Genomic DNA, 24160 nt, shown 5'->3' with positions numbered 1-24160 from the left:
GCCATGAGCCCTAATGTTTATTGGAAGCAAGCGTCTAATAATTTTTGATTACCCCAGAGGAGGTATTAGCCATGTTAGTCAGCAAGGATAATTTCTTATTTACATGCCCCAAGCAGTGAACACTCTGAAGGAACACTGGGGCTAAATGCGCAACAAAACGAATCAAACATGCCAAACGAGATGCTCCTTCCTGGCTGGCTGCAGGGCTGAAGCTGAGAAAACCTTCATTATGCATTTACCATAATTCATTTAGAGGGTTATCAATTTGCAGAATACAGACAAGATGTTTGGAGGGGGAAGCAATAACACCATATCAAACGAAGGAAGAGAAAAAGGAACAAGGGAAGGCGAGATGAAAAGGAGCGAGATATTCAAGGATAGCTCGCCGCCTGGATTTTTTTAAAAAATGTTGTTCCAATTACACACTTTCCCATGTTCTGAGGCAGAACTTGCATGTTAAATGGTGCAATCTCTTCTCTTTTACCAGTGTCACGCTCCGCCCCCTGCGAAAAGCAGAAGCTGATTTTCCTTTAATGAAAGCTGTTTGGCTCAGGAATTCTCTCCTCTACATTTTTTGTTGGGATTCGCGGGGGGGGGGGGGGGGGGGGGGGGGGGGGGGGGGGGTTACACAGCGATGTTCTAGTTCAAATATTGCCTTTCTGTTCATTTAGGGTTTGCTCTTTGTTTGGCTTCAACACTGCTTACTCAAGGGTTTTTGTATCAGTCTCGCAGTGTCGATTTCAGGACAGTTACTACATGTTTTCATTTTTCACTCCTGGCAACAACCGAGAGAAGAAAAAGACCTTTAAAAAGCATCGTTCCCTCTGCCATCAGGCAAGGATGACTAAGGCCCCATTAGAACAATTGGAGGAAACTTAGGGAGACGGGGAGTGTTTAAAGGAATGAAAGCACCAAGAAAACAGCACTATCTTGTGATAACCGCTGCTTTCTTTTATTATCTCAACACAAAAATCCTCCACCTCGGAAAAAATTGCACCGACTCTGCTGCTTCATTCAAAAATAAAACAATGTAAACACACACTCACACATGCACACACACATCTAAAAAAAAAAAGAAAAGAAAAGAAAAACATTTAACACTTTCCGAAGTGAGGGGGAAAACTGCATTGTTTAGTACGAACGCTTACTCCCAGGGATGCGGTCCTCAGACAACTGAGTGTCTGCAGGAGACATCTGTGAAGCCTGACCTTGTGACCTCGGAAAGAATGCTCTTAAGGTGGGGGGAAAACTGCCTTTTCCACTGCATCATGGCCTACAGGACGGCCCAGCAGCGGCACAACAAAAACAAGCACGGCAGAAAATAACGCACAGCACCAACAGTCATTGAAATAAAATCAAAGCAAAACTGGACTGAAAACCAAATCGAGAAAGAAGTTCTGTGTAGTTTTGTGTGAATCAAACAAGCGAGGGTCAAGTAAATACAAAATGAGATAATTTCAAGGAAACTGAGGAGTAATGCCACTAATGTAAACAGGAGGAAAGAAGGGAGGAAAAGCAACACGAGATAGATAATGTGAAACCGAAAAGACAGACAGACTCGGTCCGAAATTTTGCCTTACAGGCCTCGCTGTCTCTCACTCCTCTGGCCCCCCATGAGATCATTTTCATCCTTTATGAGTCAAAAGGAAGCCTGGTTGAAAATGAAAGGTTACACAAGCCAGAGAGCCCGAGCCCTCGGAGTGAGAGAGGAGAAGATCCCCGCTGCAAGGGCCCTGCTGCTATTCAAAGCACCTGCCATTGTGTGGGCGCTCATCCAGGCCCATTGTTGTGCAGAAATTAGTCGTGCTCCCTTTGGCTCCCTTCGGCTCCAGAGGCATGCGGCAGACCCCCTTGTTGTTTCGGGTTCAGATACGTGGTTGGATAGATGCGTGGCCCCGGCTACCATTACCACTGGCTGTGGCCCTTTGCCCTCTCTCTCTCCCACTGCACAGTATCGTTCTGTTTTCTCCCGTTGTTCACCTCTCAAGAACACTTTCGGGCCAACATTCCTATAGTTTTCCCTCTCTTCCTTTTGTACTCCTACTCTTCCCTCGTCTTTGGTGTATATGCTTATTGTTCTTTGGAGCACCCTCATTATACCCATGGTTATATTTTAAGGGCCTCTCTCTTTGATTTCGGTCTCGTGGGGAGTGAGCAGTGGGCTGGTGGGAGCTTAAGGGCTGGCCCGGCTCTCTGGGCTCCCCAGCCAGCGTCTCGGAGAGTGGGCTTGGGGGTATTGTTGGGCTGGGTACCACTGCGGAGGCACCGGTGCTACTGCTGGAGCAAGGGGGTGTATGTGAGGGGAAAATTGAAAAGTCAATAGTGAAGGCCGCACGAAAAAAAAAAAAGAAAAGAAAAGAAAAAGAGGGTGAAACAAAAGGAGATGGAGAGCTTCAAAAAGCTGAGAGCTATGGAGCACTACTAATTAATAGCATCAGAAGAAGAGCCCCCCTCCCTTTCCCTCCTTCTGGAACTTTAGTGCTGCATATTAACTTGCATGGCAGGGTGATTAAGAGCTCACATTGTGAGTCAGATCCATCATCTCAGTGCCAGACCAGAGCAGCCTACAGTATCTGTGCTGTAAGACGGAGGATTGGAAATGTCTCCTTTGGAAGATAGACGACAAACACATATTTCATGAAGTTGCCAAAAAAAAAGCTTTTTTTATTTTTGTAATGCAGCTATACCTTTTTGAAACTGTTGACTCAGCAGCTTGTGACAGAGAGGAGGTGATTCAAGTCTTTTGGTTGCTTAATGTACTTGGAGTTTCACTGCATTCTGAGATTATTTTAATATTTTTTTCTATTTTATATTACAATATAAAGGCACAGTTAACATACAGCAAAGTGAAACAAAATGTAGTAAACTCATTCATCCATCCATCTTCTAGACTACTTTATCAATTTTCGTGTCATTAGAGGTTGGAGCCATTTGCAGACAGAGCACACTGGACAGTCTGTAACCAGGCAATGTAGAGTCACTATGCAGGGAGAACATGCAAACTCCCGCCCAAAAAGCCCCTATGACCAGATTCTCATAATCTCCTTACAAAGAATCCAAGTAGGTAAACAAATAACTTCTTCTTGGTTACTCACCGTATCACAAACAATATGTTAGGGATGTTTGATGCTACATTTACAGTAAATTTATATTTGTCAGTTTATAATTCAAAATACACCATTATTTGTCCTTCCCCTCCTTTTGATTGTGAAATATCAAAAGATGAGGTTCAAGACTGAGATGAAATCAGACTTTTTCTGGGTCACCAAGCCAGATTGGCAGTAATTTGAACCGGGGCCTTGCAATTTGTATTTTTCGCAGCAGTAATAGGCTCCTCTCTCACAGATCCTGCAATCGCAATTTCCACTGCCAACAGCTGTCAAGCCCCTAAAATCAAAATTAGTGCCATGGAATTGGGCCTTAATGAAATGACCTGCTGGATTTACCTTAAGGAGCCGGGCGGACAGTCAATACTGGCCTCGTCAAAGTCCTTTCTCCGCATGCAGCAGTTCCATTAACGAAAGGAAATAGTCTCGAGTAAATGTATTAAGCACTACTTCCACCTTGTAATTATATTTTTCCCCCCTCCCTTCATAATTCATTCACTCTTTCATTAGTTCTTTATATTGAAAAAGGCTTTTAACTGTCTCTTCTGTCTTCATAGGGTCACCAATTATTTGTCACCATGCATTATGGGCATGTCAAAGCAGCCCTCGTTACATATTGGAGATGAATGTAGCGTCCCTCAACAGCTAGCATGTTAGAAGTACGTTTCCCGAGCTTGCATTATTCCATAATAGCACAAGAAGACTCAACATTAATGGACATACATAGGGATCAGAACCTCTGGGCTCTGCTTTTCGTCTGCTTCCTATAGAAGGAGATGAATGTGTGCCAAGGCCCAGTGGAGGACGTTGGGCCGCGGTTATTGACTTGTAAAGGAGCCGGTAGGTGAGGGGTCTTGACAAGACATGAGCGGCTGACTCTCTTGTAAAGCTGTATCTGATTTCTCTGCTAGTTGGCTCCCTGGAGAGACCCACTCTACCCTCTGTTGATCAGACTCTCACTCACAGCTGTATAGAAAAACGCGGCGATAAAAAGAATGAAAGAGCAGTTTTGTGAAGAGAGACGCTCTCGTTCTGTATGCCGCGATTTCCCTGTTAGGGTGAGAACGAGGGCGAGGGAGGAGGATGAAGGAAGTGAGGAAGTCAGCAGCTAGGTGAAGGAGCTCCGCACATGGGTGCGCGTGTGATCTTGGAAAGTCAGAACAAAAAACTGTGTGAGGCTGTGTTTTGGTAAGATATCCAATATGAACTTGTCAATAGGGGCATCTGCATTTGTGGAGACATGATCATATAAAAGTAATGGAGGGAAATATATTTGGAAGAGTGCCAACAACCATGTATGAACTGAGATCCTCACTCTTTGCAGATCTGACTAATTTGAGAGAGAGAGAGAGAGGGAGAGAGAGGGAGAAGCAGGTGAAGGGAGGAAAGGAAGTTTTCATTGACTCCAGAGCAGGCCGACCCAAAGCCCTGGAGGGATCTCTCTCAGTTTGAACTTTATCAGGGGCTACGCTAAATCAATACTCTATCGGAAAAAGAATTAATTACTAAAGCAGAATAAAACAGCTGCATTTTAAACCAAGGATTCATCAATTCTGTAATCTCTTGGTTACAGCTCAGGTGTCAGGAGGATCATTTCAGCTCCATGTAATGAGGAACTGTGGGAGTTTACCCCAACCGTCTTCTGTCCTCCTTCTCCACCTCTCAGCTTCTGACCCCTCCTTTCAACCAGCACATTTTATTTTACATCCAGTCTTCTATCTTCTCAACTGCTACCATATTCCTTTTTTTTTTCTTTTTTCCTCTCCCTGTTCTTAATGCACCAACTGTATTTCACTCTCTTAAACCCCCCTCTCTCTCCCCCACCGCACTGCATTCCCCTTCTCACCGAATTCCAGTCTTTGCAGGGATGGGACGAAAGGGTATTAAACTTGAAATCTCTGGTGCGAAAGCTGACTAGAACGGGACATTCCCGCTGCTGCAGCCATCAAGCCGGACATTCCTCCGCTCAGGCTGGGACACCGCTGGTATTGCGGAGTGAAGGGGGGGGGGGGGGGGGGGGGGGGGGGCATAAGAGGTGGGGGAAGCTGGTGTAGGACTTGGAAAAACAACTCACCATGCTCAAGTAGTAAACTCAATTATCTTTTTGCGTTTAAAATTAATGGAGTGTGACAATCATAGGAGGAGATTAGGTGGGATGAAATGAACAGTAAACACATATATGTGCAGGGGGGACAAAGGAAATATTCCCAGTATCAAAATAACCTTGCCTGCACCATTGTCACGGCCACTGCCATCCACCCCTCGCAGCCCTTGACCCCAGCCCAAAGCCTGTAAACGGACTGTCCTTGACTCCCCATAATGGGGGATTTCAAGGCAGGTTGAGAAGGGGTTATGGGTGATGAATTGGGTTTTTAGTGAGCTCATTAGGAAGCCAAACAGAGTTTAGACTGGCGGAGCGGAGCAACAGTGCAGTAATCAGTTCTGCTCGCTTTGTTCCCTGCCTCCAGGACATTTGTGTGAAAAAAAAAAGGGAGCGAGGAAGGGGGGGGGGGGGGGGGAAACTTCATGGCATTTGGCTGATGAGAGGGCTGCTGAGCAGAGGCTACAATCTGATGGTTGACTTGTTGATTTATAAACCTTTTAATTCATTTACTCCACCAGCCCCTCCAGCGCTACGTAAAAACTCCCATCTCTCCTAAACTTCTTTTTGATGCCACTGCCGATCAGGTGTGGTAAAGATGTCTGTAATAAATCCAAGTTGTCCCTCTCTTTCAGTAAGAAAACACCAAGTTTGTTTGTTTGGCTTTGAATTGTAATTGAGGGTAGAAAATCGCTGCTTACGCTGTTATCATACATTGCCTCAAACAGCGTAAGCTGTTCTGAATCACAGCCGCACTCAGTTGAAACTAGCAGGCAGCATGCAGACGCTCTTCCTCGTGGTTTAGATACAAGACTTTGATATTTCCTAGAAGGGATTATGGAGGCATTTGTTTACTGGCATTTGGATCCATATGGTGCGACTGTGTCGTCTCCATTTGTTTGTTTCTTCTGCATTGTCTTATCTCTCTATTCACCAAGATCATGACTGCAAAGTGGATCAACCTGGTAATTTTTAGTAATCACAGTGTATGGTGTGAAAGCAGCTTGTCTTACTAATGACCACGCTTGTTTCAATTCAGCATAGGCCCAATTACTTTTGGACAACACCTATTCTTCAATATTTAATGCAGCATCAAACCATCGGATTCAGGTATTCTTCTTTGTGAGCGCCCAATCCTGTGTTTCTGTTGTACCAATTATAAATTAGAGAGTAAGCAGCGTCGATATATATACAATTTTTACCACTAAGAATAGCTCCATTGTGAGGAATAAAAGAAAGATGAAGTCTGGGTAGGGAGAATCACGGTTTGGACCTCTGTGTTGGAAGGCTTATAAATTTGTTTATGAAGAAACAAGTGATGAACCGCGATTACCTGTGAGACCAATTATCCTCGTTCGATTTTGAGAGTAGAGGGAAGCGGCAGTGTCTTCGTGTGTTAGCGTGCAGGGGGAGCAGGGTGGAGTTGTCAGGGAGGCAGAGAGTGTGAAATGTCTGGTGGAGACCCAAAGCCCTTCATTAGCCACTGATCCCTGTCTGCTGAGTGAGGGGCAGTCATGGGCATCACAACTCCCTTTTAGTTCTCCCCCTCCCCAAAAAAAAAAAAAAAAAGCCGAATGAGGGGGTGGAGGGTAGCTCCCCCATCCCCTGCAATTTAGCCCTTTGCCATTCATGCAAATTGGGTCCTGACATCTGCAACAGCCTGCCTCCTTTCTTTTATACATCTTTATTCCATTTCTTTTCTTTGGATCTTTTTTTTCCTTCCTCAGAGAATAGCCCCCTTTAGATGGTTGAGCCTCGTCGCAGCTGACAAGCATGCGTTCATATGTCGTCCACATCTGTGTAAAAGCAGCATTATTTTGTCGATGCATATACACTGTTGCGCGTATGAAACTGAAAGAAAAAAGTGAAGTTTGAATTCCAATAGTTGTGCGATCCTCAAAGTTCCAATTTATGATGTAATCAGGTAATCTTTCTTGAAAGTAGCAGGTTAATCTTAGGATCTTAGCAGAATATAATCTTCTGAAAAGATCAAGAGAGGTGGAGGCAGTGACTCTGGAGAGAAGGTAGTAACCAGGCAGCTGGCCCCTCTTCCTCCCTCTTGCTTGTAGATGAACTGCTCATCTTTGGCTCCAGGGGAGAAGCTGAAAGGGGAGGGTGGCTTCGCTCCGGCCCATATTTTGGGTTAAAAGGTAAAATAGTCTAACTGCCTGTTAAAAACAAGTTTTTACCTCCAACCCTCACCCCTCCCCTCTCGTTCTCCCCCTGTTCCCTCCACTTCAGCCTCGCCCTCTGCGGTGCGGATGTTCACAGTGGGGTCAATGCTGCGCCTGTGAGAGGAGAGAGGCCGTGTATCGGTGGAGAGGCGATAGTTATCTCCGGCATTCCAGGGATGACAGAGAGATATCTGCCTGATGGCAGGGTTAGGGGGCTTAGAGAAGGGGCGGAGAAGGGAGGGAGTAGAAGAGGTACAGGAGTTGTTGAGCAACTGCACCCCCCACCCCACCCCACCCCACCCCGCGCACCTCCCTCCTTCCTTCCCTCCATGCCTCTCTTACTGCCTGACTGCCTCGCTTCCCCACACACAGGAAAAAAAAAAAAAAAAAAAAAAAAAACCCATCTAATTAGAAGCTCTTATTCCACTTCATTTAAGGGAACACTTAATGATGTGTTTTTGGGGGGGAGACAACTACACATTATTTCTCATGCAAAAGGAACTGCACGCTTGAAGCCCCCAAGATGCAGATACAGCTGTGTTTGAGATGGAGGTTTGTCCTCCTTTCTCCAGGGCGTCACGGCCATTGGAGGAAAGAGGGATAAAAGGTAGTGTTTTCTCATTCACCTTTCGCCAGTGTCCTGGTAGAAAAGCGGGCAGTAAAGAGGAGGCGGGCAGTGACATCTGAGTTTGGCAGGGAGACTTGCTGAAGGAGAGAGTTTGTTGTAATTGCTCTGACAGGTTTTAAGGCTGTTAATGACTCCGGCCTGAGCGCTACCAATTTGTCAGCATGCTTGCTGTTTACTAAGCTGTTGTTTTATGGTCCAGTGCAAGGGGCTGCTGCTTGTTTAAGCACAGATCAGGAAATAATCAGCGTAAAACACTGGCTGCAGTGGCGCAGCCACACTAAAACAGTTCCGTTTAGAGCCCTCATCTACTGTATGGATCTGAATGGGCGCAGTAAACCATATGGTGTGTGGTCACACAAACACACAGACTCACTGATGGCTTACTTACTGTTAGAAATTGGATGCTCGAGTGTGTGTTTTATCATTAAAGGGATTATGTCCTCCTCGTTAGTACTTGTCTGTGTCGCATGTTATGTGAGTGCGAAACATATTGGTAGCATGTGGTTATAGCAAAAAAGCCCTGTAATCCCCAGTCAGCACGGAGCAACAGAGAGCTCGCCGTTTCAGCAGCGTGAATAGAGCCGCTACGTGTTTGTGTATGTGTGTGTATGTGAGAGAGATTGTGTGTGCGTCAAGAGCATGTGGTCCCAGAGCCGGCAAAGACCCCTTCGTAAATCCAGAGTAAATAAAAGGGGTAACCAGACGGACAAAAGAGGAGCCCCCACTGCTCCTCTCATTCGCTGCCATTTGGGGGACTGAATGTGCTAAACGCCGCTTATGTTGGCTGAAAAGTTGAGAAGAAAAAGAGGGGAAAGGGAGGCTCTAAATCCCCCCTCTTCTTTTCTCTTCATTCTCCGCAGCCAAGCCTGCAGGGATGTGGTGTAATAGGAGGGAGAGGTGGAGGGCTCGGCCACTATAGTGTGTTAAGGTAGAGAAGGCCAAAGAAGCCCCGAAAACGACACACCTCTCAGTTTGTGTTCGACTTCTCTCTCCTTCTAACTCTCCTCCTGAGTTTTTTTTTTCTTTCTTTCCACTTCTCCTTATTTGGGTTAGCTTGGGTGAACATGCCTGACTAGTTTGGGCTGACAGGGGGCGTGGGGGGTCTGTTGTAATTAGTCACTTTAACCACAGCTTCCATAGGCCACTGCTTCTACACTCTTGCTTCATTACCCTGAAACAAACGCCGGGGCCTCCCAGTGCAAAATCACTGCACAACCTTTACAATAATATGCACAATATCTAAAGCTTGTCCACAGGCTCTTCTGCATGCGTACTGATGGTAAAGGAACCAGCCTGGAGTGCTATTTGATAACTAACCATGACTGGGTCTCGATGTGTTCTCCAGCTATTGACAAGTCATTATTTATTCACACATGACTATTTGAAGATAGTGGAACAGCACGGAGAGGGAATTCTCCATGTGCTGATAGCCGTGATATGTGTTACTCACGGTCATATCCATAATACTTCTCGGGCTGACTAGACCTCAGTGGCTCCCTGGGGGGCAGGTACCTCCTAGACATGAACTATGAGCTCTGGAGTCATTAGGACTTCCCTGAAGTCTCCCTGACTCTTTGCAGAGACCGTAGGACACTTTGTACCAAACAGTTTTTTGTGCGCCAAATCCTGAAGCGACCCTGAATGTGCCAACATCAGATAAGCAGAGTTGCAATGTGTTTACAGTCCTATCCCAACCCGTTAATGAGCTCAGCCCTGAGACCAATTTACTCACAAGGAGATATATCTGAATGCATTTTTAATAACCACCCACTGGTGATGAGAGAGGGAATGTATGTGAGTGTAATGTGCTCTTGCACTCGTGCTTGTTTGTTTGCTAACACACTCATCCACTCTCCCGCTCGCCCTCATTGCATCCGGTCATTGTCTTCCATCTTGTGTGATTACACCTTTCCCCGCGTTCCGCGGCACATGAGAATATGCACCGAAACTTTCATTGCAAGCACTTTAAGTCAAGATTGTGAACAAGTAAGTGAGGGAGAAGGAGAGAGCAGGAAAAGGTTGAGAGAAGACAGAAAAGAGAGTGGGGAGAGTGGGAGCGGAGGGGCTGTCTTTTTTTTCGTCTCCAAGGGCGCTGCTTTTCCAAAAGTGCCTGGGGCTACACTCCAGCACCTCGGCTCCCTTAGGCCTTTCGACTGCCTCCTAATAGCCAACCCCCATCTGTGTCACATGGCCAGATGATGGGACGCTTCCCCCTGCTCTGCCCCGCACTTTTTTTTTTTTTTTTCCTTACCCGATTTTTTTTTTCAGCATGCACATCCACACAGGTTAGAATGGCAGAGTTGCCAGGGAACAGTCAGAAGCCATTAGCGTTTGGGACAATTTGCCCTGCAGCGTTCCTTCTCTTGCTCATAAGAAAGGAGTGGGGGTGGATGCAAAGCACCAGCTCTCCTTTAGATGTAATGAGGTTGTGCAAGTTGGATCTTCTTTATTCTATTTCTTCTTCTTTATTGCCCCGCTTCTCTTGTTTCCCCTTTCTTTTCTTTGTTTCTACCATTCTTTTCATGTTCTGTCCACACTTGATTTTTCCTTCCATCCGTGTTTGTATTGAATATGAATGGAATATCCGTCCCGATATACCACTGTGTAGTTATGCAAAGCGATTACGAGCGTACACAGAATTAAAACTTGAAAGCCACACGTTTGATCTGTGGATACATCTCAGTGTACATGTGCATGTAAGAGGGCGAGGGAGACGAGTTGAAAAGCACCGGAGTCTGGTTTCATCCTCGCGGGCTAGGGCAAGGAGGCAGCGAGCATGCTGGGTAATGAAGTGACAGGTCAGTCTGTAAATACGCACGGGTCGCTCTGGCCCTGGCCAGGGGGGAGGCTATCGCATTGCAGTGAAAATGGAAACGTCAATAAAATTAATCTGCCAGCCTTTTGGCCACTGTGTGGTTCTATTGGATGAGCCTGACTGCTCACAGCAGGAGAGGGATTTGGAGACTAGCTCGAAAATCAACACAAAACCTAGCGGCATACAAACAAACACCAAACTGTGTATCAACATTATTCAGTGAAGCTCAAAAGCAGGGAAACAAAGGTGGTGGTGGTGGTGGTGGTGGGGGGGGGAGTTAAAATTCACAGCTCACTAGTTGTGTTTTTATTGAAGTTTGGAAGCAAACTGAGGGAGTTAGACTCAGCTTCCGTCTGGGTCGCATTTCTCAGGAAGCCCCTCTCAGTCAGGGTAGGGCTGCGGCCAGACCAAAGTTTATTGTTTTAGGCTTTCCTGAACAAGGATTCGTACTTAGCTTGGGATTTATGGCATTTGCCACTAATGAATGCCCATTCTACAATTACAACACCCCGAGTCTGTGTCCCCGTTCCCATATGTCCTTCAGAGGGGTTGTTGCTTCTTTAACTTCACACAGAGAGCACAAAGTCGGCACTTCTCTGTTTTCCTCTTTCGTGTGGCTCTGCACTAATGATGTGGAAGGAAAACACTGTGCACAGACAGAAAAGAAAGACATGGGAGAAAAGAGAGGGAAAAACAAGGAGGGGGGGGAGAAAAAGAAAGTGGGAAAAGTAGAAGTGTGGGCCCTGCTGTCCTTGTATTCTTCATTTATTTTGCATTTGATTACGCCACCAGTCGGATCCTTTTTCTTTCCCCCTTTTTAATGTTATTAGTTCAAATATTTATGTGAGATTAAGGCTTGTATAGGTGGTTGTGATTGACGCCTCTCCAAAAACAGGAAGACATGTGAGTCTGAATTTTGAGAATGTCAGGGTCCTTCTCTTCCTTAGTGGAGGAGTTTTTCAGATACATAATTTAGATGCCCTGAAGGAAGGCTTTCAAGGCATTTGTGCCCGGGGGCAAGAAAAAATAACTATGACTGTTAAAAGTAAATCATTTTTGCTAATGCACAATTAATGCAGAGGAAGAGGAACAAGAAAAAGGCAAGGGACAAAGATGGAAGCTTCAATTTAAAGGAGAAACCATGCTGGAGTATGTGCGTGTTTTCCTTGTGAAATCAAACACTGATGGACATTAATGTAGGCAAAGCTGCCGCTGGCCTGTCATGCTAATCTTGTGGCGGAATGGGGCGGGAAGGGGTGGGGGGGATGTGGAGGGTGGAGGGGTGTTCTGGGTTCGGGGTGGGGTGGGGGAAGCAGACGAAGAGTCCATTATGTGCATCGAAGTGCAACAATGAACCACCCCAAATCACATATCTACTTTCATACTCAGGCGCCCAACTGGATGTTGTGAATTCATGAATGTCTGTGTGTTGCTATACATATCTGCATAACTCCATTCTGTCCCCTTTGGCTCTCTTCAAAAGATGAAAAAGTGCTCTACATTATGTCAAGCATGCAAATTTAATTGAATTAATGACATGAGTTTGAGTCCCTACTGTACTTGAAGGGTCCTTGTCCATTTTTTTTTTCCTTTCCTCCTCCTCCTTTGGTAGAAATGTAACGAGGGAAGCGAGTTTTTCAGCATCCAACCATAACATTTGAGTCATTAACCCCTATTCTCCTCTCCTGTGCTCTGGGGTATAGAGCAGCTCTGCTAGGCCTCTGAGTAAAACCCCTCATTCTCTGCTCGGGCCTTCGTCTAAGGCCATCCTAAATCCCCCGCTTCCTCTATAACTTCACTACAAAACACCGGCTTTGCTTCAATTCCTTCATAGCGATCTGTGGTATTTGTCCATGTATCCATCTTTCAAAAACCTTAAACTCAGCTTTGTAGCTCTGTTTTAGCTTTAAGAATTTTTTTACATCTGGATTTGTTGAATTGTCTGAGGAGTCAGTGGTGTGGTCTGGGATGTTATTTAACTCAGGGTTTGGTTCCCGTCCAGGAGATGGCTTAGACAACAGCGTCGCATCGCCTGGCACGGGGGACGACGACGACCCGGACAAAGATAAGAAGAGGCAGAAAAAGCGTGGCATTTTCCCCAAGGTGGCTACGAACATCATGAGGGCGTGGCTCTTCCAGCATCTTACGGTAAGCTCGTTTTAAAATATATATGAATGCAACACAAATAGAAACGCACACACTGGAAAACAAGAAGAAGGAAAAAGCCAGAACACACACACACCTGTCACATCGTAGTTACTGAGGGAGCAAGAGGGTGAGTGATGGCACTCACCTGTCAGCCACCTGTCAAAGGGACACGGTGACCAGGTCAATCTAATCAGTCTGAACTGTTTACTCTGCCCAGCACACTCGGGGGAAAGCGGAAATAGCCAAGTAATCTGTGGCATTCAGAAGGCCTGATAAACAAGGGTTTGACTGCAGAGTGGATGTTACTTGGTTATAATTGTGAATGAGTGTGGAAAAATATTCTCTCAATCAGTCGTTAAACTGGATTTCAGTGGATGCACTCTGGGTTGTGTTTAAGGTTGAGAACACCGTCAAAGCTGAGGGGGCAATGTCACACAACTCTGACATTTGCTTCCTCGCTTCAGCACACCTCACGATTTACAATACAAATTGGAATATCACAGCAAATCTAATATGTTTTGTGAAATTATTAAGTACTCCCTCACTTTGTTGTTCAGCTGGTCTCTGTGGGTCTTTGTAAAAGGGGTGGTTCACATGTCCCCTCACCCTTGCTAATGTCTGGACATTATCAGAACATCAGGCTGTATTGATTTTGCAGTGCAGGTCAGATTTCAGACGGAGGTGGCCACTCTGAGACACATAAGCTGCCGGAGCTTGCGGCTCCCGGTCCCAGAGATAGAGGGACGACGCAGGGGGATGGGCAACGAAAATGGATAAAGGGAGAAAGTTGAGGAGACTTAGTGTAGAGCTTTGGTCTTACAGATCATCCACACATTTAAAAGGGTCAGGTGCCCTCTGTGCTCCCTGTAGCCGGCGCCGCCAATGCAGTACCCACTCCCAGCTTAAAGCCCCCTGTACCCTGATTACCTAACCAAAAGCCCAAGTAATAAGCGGCCAGCAAATACAGCCTAATTGAAAGGGCTGTAAATCCATTACATATTGGTCAGGGATAATCAGGAGTGCTTTAATCACTTTTATCTATTCAGGAGCAGTGAAGCTGCAACTGCAAAGCCCTGAGCCTCGCAGGCCTTAGCGGCTCCACCACGCCAGTCTGCACGCTTATTATTCTCATCATTATCAAAATGACTTCACAGCTGTTCACAGCTCCATCGTTCCCTGACTGGAGACCTCTCGGCAAACCGTACAGACCAAGCTTCATTCATAGGCTTAGGGTGGGAGGGAGGATCAACTTTTTTTTTATTATCATTATTACCTATTATTGGAGAGAGCTTTTTTTTTTTCCCCCTAGTGCCCCAGGTCTTTTTCCTCCCAAGCTTGGAGCGTGCTTGGTGGAGTGCCTTGTTTGTGTTTGCCAAACAAAAATTGTACAATGTTCTATATGTTGAGGTAGAATTTACTGTAGGTTCACATAAGCATGCACACAATTCATAAACACACCTTATGTTTAGACTGGAGTTTTCCCTGTGATTTGGCTTTTTTCCTGGTGGCAAACCTCACACAGCTTCAGCACTCCCCTCTGCACAGACAATCTGAAAGGGTCGCCAACAGTTTTCTGCAGATTTGTTTTAAAATGGAGTTGGAATAGTGGTAAAGGAGGGGGGACTCAAAGTTGGGCAGGGTTTTTTTTTTTTTTTTTTTTTTTTTTTCAGAGCGCTAGTTAATTCAGACGGAGCGGAGCTTTCAAGGCGCTCTCTTTCTCTTTCCCTCTCTCCTTTATCACATCGCCTGCTTGTAGATGTTCTTCAATCTTTATTTGTTTCTTTTGTGTGAAGCCCTAGCCAGTCTTGTACAAATAATAATCCCTCCCTTTTAACCTGCCTTCATTTCTCCACTGAGGAAGAGGACTAATTGAATTATCCCCCTTCTCTTCTCACCATCCAGGTCTCCCACCCATAAACTCTCTCCCTCTCACTCACACACACACACACATACACACCCATTAACCATTCTCCTTTCTTTTAATTTGTTAAGCAAATGTATTTGCCATAGCTGGATGCGTTTGTGCAAGGGTGAATTCTTGGGGACTTTGGCCCCTGAATGGCCTATAGCGGCATTCTACCATTCACGCATTCATTAACTGAGGGGTGAGGAGTGAAAGGAGAAAGCCTTGTATTTTCTCAAACTGAGGGGCCAGCATGGAGCTTCTCTTCCATGAGCCACAGGGGTCTCTCTACATATGTTCTCAACATCCAGCCATTGTCACATCTTCTGAAAAGCTCAAAAGGACAGGACCCCCCTTCACACACAAAAAAACAACACAGGCCAATAGTAACAACTGTTGGCTTTTAGATTCAGTATAACAAAATTGCCCTCTCCCCTCCCACCCTTCCCCTCGCGTTACTCTGACCTCACACTCTCTTGGGAGAAATTGCAGATTGTTTTCATCGTGACACTCACATATTGAAAGTAACCTCGTTTTGAGCCGTATTTACCGCCTGCCCGACTATGTCGACATTGCATTCGGGTGGGGGGAAAAAATACACTTTTTTTGCTCTGTATTGATCTCACAAAACATGAAAAGACCGTGCCATTACTCTGAGGAGAAGCTGTGGTAACCCTGACCTCTTTTATGTTGCGGCCATATGCACATGCACTGGAGAACACGTGATCTGGCAACCTTAAATGTCCCATACGTAATTGGCAAACGGCTGGACAGATCAGCTGGTGTTAGCTGGCAGAAGAGGGTCAGACTGTCTCTGTCTCTGCGCTCCCTTCTTCTATCCGCCCTCCCTCTCTTTCTCTCTAATACCCCCCCCCCCTCCCTCTCTCTCCCTCTCCATGAGTTTCTGGATGTCTTCCAGCCACATTAGGGGAAGGGAAATCCCAGACTGTTGGTATAAGCTTTTCAATACTACAGGGAGATTATGTTATCAGAAAGGTAAACTTCACTGTTAGGGGTAAAATGTTCTGCGGTACTTCAAAAGCAGGAACTACGGAATTCGCGATGAGAAGAGAGAGTTGCATAGGTGGATGTGAGAAGAGGAGTGAGAACAGAAAGTGGCAGAGAGGGTGAGGAGGAAAGAAAGAAAGCAGGGATGAGAGTTTTCCTTGTGGTTGCAAGTGTGATGCCCTTTTGTCTCTGGCAAAAGCAAACTCTAAAATTTACAATTAGCCCCTCGGCGCCCCTGGCCTTCCTTCCCTCTCACCCCCTGCTAGCCCACCGCTAGCCCTCGCTCACCCCTGTAAAGACAAGGGTCGGCCATGCAATGAAAACAGGAAGCACTCAGATACAAAGATACCACTCCAAGCTTTGGCCTTGTCTTTTGACTAGTGTAAACCCTCAAACACCTATGAAAATAAATAGGAGACCTCAGGAGCAAACCGAGCTTGTTCAAAGTGTGCGCCTCGTGTGCATGTGCGAGCCGAAAAGGGAGGGAGGGAAGGATTGAGTGAAGGAGGGAGAATGGTCAGTCAGATGAGTAAGTAGGTAGTCCTCTCAGGCATCAAGCGTCTCAGGTTCTGTGCCGGGCCACCCTTTGGCCTGGGTGTTTGGGGAAATGCTGTTAAGCTGCTAAGCCAGGTGTATTGGTCCCCTGGGCTCCTTGAAAGGGAAGTGATATATCCTTTGGTCATTTAGAGAGTCGCCGGATTTTGAAGTAAAACGGAATGTTTAGATGGAAAACGTTCAAGTATGATCAGATAGTATATGTGTAATCTCTTGTTTTGATCCCTCTGAATGCAACAAAGTATGATTATTGACTCGTGAGCTGTATTTCTGGTTGAAGTGATGAAATGAAAATGACTGCTTTTCTTGTATTCCCTGAAAAACATGTTGAAGCATCGCTCAAACATGTGGCAATATGAACCATACCAATATCCTCATAAGACCCCGCAATTCCCTTTAGTCCGCTGTAGGCGACATGAGTCTGAGGCCTCTAAGTCAAACACTATTTATGCTAACCAAATTTAATCTTATTGTGTCATAAAGAGGCTCGTGGGCTTTGTAGTGATGCCTCTATTGTCATGTTTGTACTACGATTGGCATCGAAGGCTGGTCTCACATTTTCTTGGAGATGAATGCGGTATGTCATCATTATTGGGCAGATATCACGTTTCTGATGCTGCAAATATATTTTGCAAATGATGCAACAGGTCGGATAAAGCCTCAAGCTTGGTTTCATGTAGGTTTTTTTGTGGAATTTCCCATGAAATGAGTGAAATTGTATACAAAATTGAGACGGAAGTCCTCTGAGTCTTAGGAGGACTTTTGTCAGGAGTTAAGTGCACGGAGCTGCAAACATCATTAGATATCGTCGTGACAATGTGCCTGAACGCGCACTCTCACACACACACACACACACACACACACACACACACACACACACACACTCCCAATCTAAGCCCAACATAGCATTAGTCTCCATGACAACAGGGTGTCATCGTCAGGTCGAGCCCTCCTATGGGAGCTGCTCCCTCTACCACCCTTTATAGACGCACATAAAAGAAGCCAGCTAGGGTCATTCACAAGACATGAGCGCAGGCAAGGCCGAACCCTGGCAACGGATGTTTGTTCCATACGATAAACAAGTGTACAGGTCCATCCCTCCAAAAGAGAGGGCATGTTGTTTGAGTAGACTAAACAGTCGGCCCTGTAGTATCCCCAGTTTTGTTTAAGCTCATCTAGTCCTTCTAATCCTTGTGTGTTGTTCCAGTACAAGCAGCATTTAACTGGTGGAGACACACATCTGCAAACAGTTTGAATTACCCGAGCCCTTCCTCCTTTTACACTGAACTGCCCAAAGATGTTTATTCCATATTTTTTTGCTGACTACTTTTTTTCGTTCCAGTATACATGGCACAATGCATGATTATGTTAAGTGAATACATAGTTTGAAATAAATATCTGTGCTGTTTAGAAATAGTTTTCAGCGTCTAAAAACATTTATAAAAATACAAATGCAAATTAGTTCCTTTACTCTGTGTTTTTGTCATTGACATATTCTTAAGATTATTATTTCTCTAATGAACGACCCAGTAAGTCGGTGTAGAAGTCTCCATTTTACTGTTTCTGTGACACAGTTGACACCGCTTCAGTTTCCCAAAAGAAAGAACTTACAAGTAAACACTTCAAAACCAAGAAAGCACAATAACAAACCTCCAAAGAATAAAGAAACCTGAATTAAAACAAACCGAACCAAAAATTTTGATTGAAAATGAGTTTGCTTTTCCACCTCCTGAGGTGGCTGTGACTGTGGATGGAGAGAAGGCGGAGACAAAGGAGAGGCAGGGAGTGGGTTTAAGGCGTAAGAGCAAGGGTGAGGAGGGAGTAAAGAGGGGGCTCCTAGGGGTCAGAGAGGTGGAGGCCTGGAGGAGGCCCACACACTAATCTGTCATGTGCTTGTTTGCCTCGGGAGCTCAAAAGTCAGTTCTCCAGTCACCCATAGAAACCCGGGCGACAGTTTGGTTCACTGCCACTGCCCAAATGTGAGACTCTGAGTGGACGGCGCAGGGAAAAAAGAGTCATCATGTTGCTTTTGTGGCCATACCCGCTGCTTTGTGTGTGTTTGCAAAACAGATGTTGGAGACAAAGTGACAGGATAGTTTGGTGATGTTTAGCACGGGAGTCATTGGAAGTCATTGATAATGAGTGTGGAGGAGACCTTTGTGGGGGTCGAGGTGCCAGGCTATTGTCTAGCCGCTGTGTTCTAATGTTGGCTGCTCAGCGACCCTGGAAAACAGACACAAGCCACCTCAGTCTGCCATCTGTTCGTCCCCAGCCAGGCCACCACTAAGGGGCTACCATAGCAATGGCAGACCCTTACTGAGAGAGACCCTCAAGTGCAAATATTACAGTGAATTGGCGCTTTAGACTTCCTTGCTTTCATCTTCATTGTCACAACTCAATTATTAATTGAATTCACCAGAAATATAAATATACGCTTGAGGAGGGATTGAGAGCAGCCAGCTGAGGGCATTCGGGCATCTGATTAGGATGTCCCATGGTCGTTACCCATTCGAGGTTTACGAGGCAGGTCCGGCGGGGAGTGAGGCCCTGAGGTCGGCCCCGGACTTACTGGAGAGATTATATCTGTGGTTTAGTCAGGGAGTGGCTTGGAGTCCCCCATGAAGAGATATTGGAGCTTCACACTAAGAGGGACGGATGGATGGAGAAAACAGATTATTACCAAGCAAACAGCAAAAATAGGAAGCAAAAATGATCTGGACATAAATCACCCTAAAAAAGAAAACTTCTGAGTCTGTCTGTGGAGAGTCTCTGTGAGCTGCCTCAAGTTTGCCATCCCGTTTGGAGTAGCTCTGCTCTAATTTCCGAGTGTTACTGTTTCACAGCTGTATGCCTTGTTTACAGTGTGCTCTGGCATAGATGGGAGCTGTTTCAGAGATTTAGTGCTGCATCAGAATGTAATAAGCCCTAATTCGTTTCATGCTCCGACATCAGACCTTTACACTTTGCCCCCTAATCCAGATCTGTCACAGTTCCACTTCAAAGCCAACTAACCCCACGTGGAATCCACCGACATATCAAGTATGGCACATTAACCTTGCGTACACTACGCAGTTTGTGTGAGAAAAGTGCTGGCATGTTCGCTGTTTTTTTAAATGTATTGCTCCCTCAGGCATGGTCGCTGTCAAAATGAGCATCACGTTATTGTGCATTTGTACATGGATACCTGGATAACCCTCCTCCTGCATGATTCCTCTCATTTCCATCCGTTCCTGTTAATTTCCATTCCTGCTGTTTGCATCTTAATGCAGGTTGTTTAATGAAGTAGCAGAAATGACTGCCTTTGCTGAGGGACTGTTTACAGCTCATTCCCAGTGCATGGAGGCGATTAAGCTATGAGAAACTCCTTAGCGTTTGCCAAAGGAATAAGAAACGAGCAAAACCTTTAGCACATCCTTCAGTACGACTGCAAAGGAGAAGAGTGTTCTCTGAAATGTGATGTGCTCCTTAAACGCGGGTTTTTACAGTGGGGGCGTCCTGATGGAAATCCAGGAGCGCAGCGTGAGTTTGACTGGCCCCTACAGAGGTGACTACACATGCCCTGACCACAGCGAAATGCAAACAGAGCAAAGCCTGTGGAGGGCAGTCAGATTTATAAACTCTCTGCTGTGAGCAGTGAGAGACTCTCACATGAACACACACACACACACACTAGCACACACTCACACACAGTCACTCACGCAAAGCTGAGGAGGCTTCTTTAAGACCCTACGCTCCACTGAAAATAGACCCCAGTCCAGGAAGATTTCCCTGCCCACAGTGCCGTCCATTGCTTCTGTAGTCATAACAGTGATTCTGACTAGAACCTGGCCGAGCTGACTCCATGGGAATTAGAGTCGACTGACGTCACTCGTAATAAGGGGGGAATCCATGTGGTAGTCTGTGATAGCAGACCTGCCCCTGGTGAAAGAAAGAAGGCAGATACTAAGACGTTGGGAGCTCATTCCACGCTGCTTTTTTTTTTTCTTCTCTACACTTTTGGGGTTATCTTACTCATAACAAAATGTCTAAGAGGATTTTGGTTCCACATCTTGGAGCGAGTTCCTCTAAATTACCCCTTACCCTTCCAGGGGTTCCACCCTGCAGGCAAGTCTCATTGCCCCGATGGTTGATTGCAAAGTTGTGGCGAGAGCTGTTAGAACGGTGGCTGCTGCTTGCTGGGGACCATGAAGGCCAATGAGATTCTGCTGCAGGCCTCCAAGCTGCTCCAGCATTGCTTTGATATTCATCTCACACCAAGAGAAGAAAATGCAAAAGGGAAAAGGAGCAACACATGCATAGCAACGGCAAACCGGGCCGGAGTAGCGAGGAGAGGCGAGGAGAGAGAAAAGGTTGAGGGATGGAGGCAATGAGTAGAAATCAAAAACAGACTATTTGTTTCACTGTTTGGTTAGTCATGGGACCCTCGCTGCACCAAATCCCACTCCTGCCATTTTGTGTGATTTTTTTTTTTCACCCCCTTCTTTGCTGCTCTTCTCAAATGCATGCTTTTGTTTTGCCCGGCGCACAGTCCAGGGGCAGGCGGTGGGATTCCTGCACAGTGGGGTCCTTATAACTGGGAGCCATGTCTCTTGTTCTCACCTCTTCCCCCCACTTCCTCACCTTTTCATTTTTTCCCCCCATTGATATCCTCTCTCTTTCCCTCTCTGAACATATGGACTGTTTTTTAAGAGTGAGCCCTAGTCCACATCAAAGACCGAGTCTGAGCGGGTCAATTTGTTGCTGCTTTCCCCAGCTCTTCCCCCTCCGGTAGCCACAGTGGACCCTCCCTGCACCGCAGACATTTACCCAGAGTGCTTCATTGCTCAAGCATTTCTGCCCAGCATACATATCGGGGCATGTGTTGTGAGCGTGTCTGCGCTCCACACAGAGCAGACCTAGTTCACTTCAGACCCCGAGATTTCTATGTGCTCACTTCCTCATAGATCGTGCAGGATTTTCCAAAAGAAGTGATAGATGGTAATCTCGCCATAACAAAAAAGCTGTACCAGTTTATAGGAAAATCAGATGGATATAGGATGAAGGAAACCAATAAAAAAATAAATAAATATATAAATCCAAATCTAGGCAGAGCAGGCGGTGGCTCCTGATGTGAATCTCTCTGAATATTGATCATGGGGAAAGCTAGTCGCCCATATCCCCGGGGCTGCAGCAACTGACACACAAAGCGCCTCTCTAAACCCCATAAACCAGCTTGTACAATTATTTAGATAAAGAGGGCGATAACAGCAGTGTCTGCCTCCCAACCCAGAGCCTCCTCCTTGGCTCTTTTCCTCCTACCACAAGTCTCGCTCCTCATTTCCCTCCTTCTTATCCAGCATGGAGGTGAAAATATGCAAAAGGGGGGCAAATGTGTAATTAGCCACACATTTCTGAATCCTCCTTAATGTTCATTACTGAAACCAGGGGCAATTACAAGTTCAAAGGGGTTTAGGGCACCCACAGCCCGCATAATCAGTCACAAATTAAGCACCGCTCATTTGTCATAGCACAGCATGCACACAGAAACACACATGTGTGCATTTTATCAGTCAGAGTTGAGTCATAGACAGGCTGACAGGCATCATTTTCCATACAGGCACAAATCTCGGCTACCCCAAGGCGCTGGGTTAGGCCGTTCAATCCTCTTAACGCTCTGATGCTTTGTTTTCACTAGACAACAGCAAACACCTCTGATACCTTCACCTTAGCTCGCTCAACATTATACTATATCCTGCTTGCATTCATCCTCTTATAAGTGTCCTGTTTGCTCCTCCAATCCCTGCCGCCACCTGTCCCATCCTGTCTACATTTTCCTTCCTTCTTTTTTAAAACCTCTATCTTCCTCCGCGTCCCGCCCCGCCTGGCTGTGTCTCCGCAACACGTGACAGTGTGTGTTTCATGTCTGTCCCCGGAGGTATATCTCGGTTACCTCTGGGGCTGGGTCACAATGGCTAATCCTGTCTTCAGGTGGCTGTTTAGCACACTGAGAGGAGAGCTCGCAGAACCGGAGGTGAGCTCCAGTTACAGGACTCCCTGACCAGGGGTCACCTCCGACACTGTCTGACACACACACACACACACACACACACACACACACACACGTACACACAGAGAAACATGCACACATGTCCTGGCAGATAGGCAGTAATGCCCGCTCATGCATGCGCACAGACATACGCACAATCTCCTCGCACAAACACATTGAGCCTGCTTATCTATCCCAGGTGGCTCGGCATTCATCTCTCCCCTTCCTTGTTCGTCTTTATCTGTCTACTGTACTGCCGCTCATCTAGTCTTTCTACTCTCATTCCCAGATCAGTCTGAGTCTTGTTCACATTAGGAGTCCTTGATATGATCTCCATGAAGACCTGCTCTAGTGGCCATGCGTTGCCTGTCCTCCCCGGCACCTTTATTGTTTAAGCTGCTCCCGCACAGGGGCACAGTCGGGTCTCTGGTGAATTGAATGGAGCCCTATCATGTGTAGCTCTGTCTCAGCATAGTGGGAAAGAGAACTCATTTTTCACTGGGGGAACGACATCCATCTCAGCAGCCAAACGCTGGCTGTTTCATTAAGTAGCCCATCCAGGCAGACAGATGTGTTCACCACACAGCCATGTTTGCCTATGCAAGAGCGTGTATTAACCCACAATCCTTTGGGGGAGATTAATAGGCTACCAGCCCCTTTCCATTGATTATCTCCATGCCATTTTCCTCTCCTTTCCTTGGCTAGATATTAAAAACTAATGAAGCCTATTGAAAACGAGAACCGCAAGTCTCTTCACGGATCATTTTAGGTTATTTGGACTCAAACAGAGAGGGATCTCTTTAAGGCACAGTTTGAGTCGAATTAAGAAAATAAATGTGGAGAGCAGTGTTGAAGAAACAAGAGGAGAAAAAAAGGAGAGTGTGTCTGTAAAAAGATGTGTGTTTAAGGAACGACAACTCTACTCTGACACATGGAGCGAAGACACGGCAGATGTTAGCAATTCCAGTGCATAGCAAAGCATTCCTAGTGTTGGAACCATGTCCTAATTGCCATAATGGAGGTGGTAAGCGCTGACAGTAATGGAGTCTTGGGGATCCATCCCCAGCAACCTGAATTAGAGGCTGCTTGGCAGATCCACTTCAAGATGGTCTCTGTTTTTTTTTTTTTCTTTCTTTCTTTCTTAATCTTACAGAATTGTGACAACTTTCTCACCCGAGCCAGGGTATTATAATTAGCAGGTTCATGGGTAAGTGTTAGCGGTGCAGCTCAGAGAGAAGTCGGGGTTGGGGAAGAGGTGTGTGAGATAGATGGTCTGAGAGATCTGGGCGGCAAGTGAGCAAAGAGTTAAAAGCATCCATGTGATAGGCTCACCTCTGCACCAGGCCTGGTGAAAGGCGGCAGGGTGCTGTCGGGGAAAATGACTTCCTGAGACATTACCATCAATCACCAGACAGGTCAGGCCCCCCAATCCTGCCATGAGGATGGAGGAGAGGAGAGGGGGGATGGGGATGGAGGATTAGACTAGAGGGGACGAAAACAGAGAGGAAGACTGTTGGGGAACCGACTATTAACAATCTCTCCCTCTCACTGTCTGACTGTTTTATGTCCTCCTCTTCCTCTGCATATCTGTCTCTTCATGTCTTTCTCTGTTTCTATTTTCCGGCCCTCCATAAAAAGGCTACCAGGGCATTCAGGAATGGCCCCTGCTGGTCAGAGTCCTCTCCTCGGCTCAATT

General features: G+C 46.1%; 1 protein-coding gene across 10 annotated transcripts in view; it reads left to right on the top strand.

The window, feature by feature from the left end:
- meis2a (Meis homeobox 2a) overlaps positions 1–24160 on the top strand; it is an 80499-nt gene that overhangs the window by 21010 nt on the left and 35329 nt on the right. For 6 of the 10 annotated variants that reach the window (XM_030116933.1, XM_030116934.1, XM_030116931.1 and 3 more), the window contains exon 8: positions 12828–12973. In XM_030116933.1, the coding sequence (XP_029972793.1) occupies positions 12828–12973 (146 nt within the window). Of the gene's footprint in view, positions 1–12809; positions 12974–24160 lie in introns of all 10 variants that reach the window. The other 4 variants (XM_030116924.1, XM_030116929.1, XM_030116925.1 and 1 more) reach the window with 2 other exon arrangements.

The sequence above is a fragment of the Salarias fasciatus genome, chromosome 19 (assembly GCF_902148845.1).
Source record: "Salarias fasciatus chromosome 19, fSalaFa1.1, whole genome shotgun sequence".
In the NCBI taxonomy this organism is placed as follows: Eukaryota; Metazoa; Chordata; class Actinopteri; order Blenniiformes; family Blenniidae; genus Salarias; species Salarias fasciatus.
This window is presented reverse-complemented; position numbering and strand designations above follow the sequence as displayed.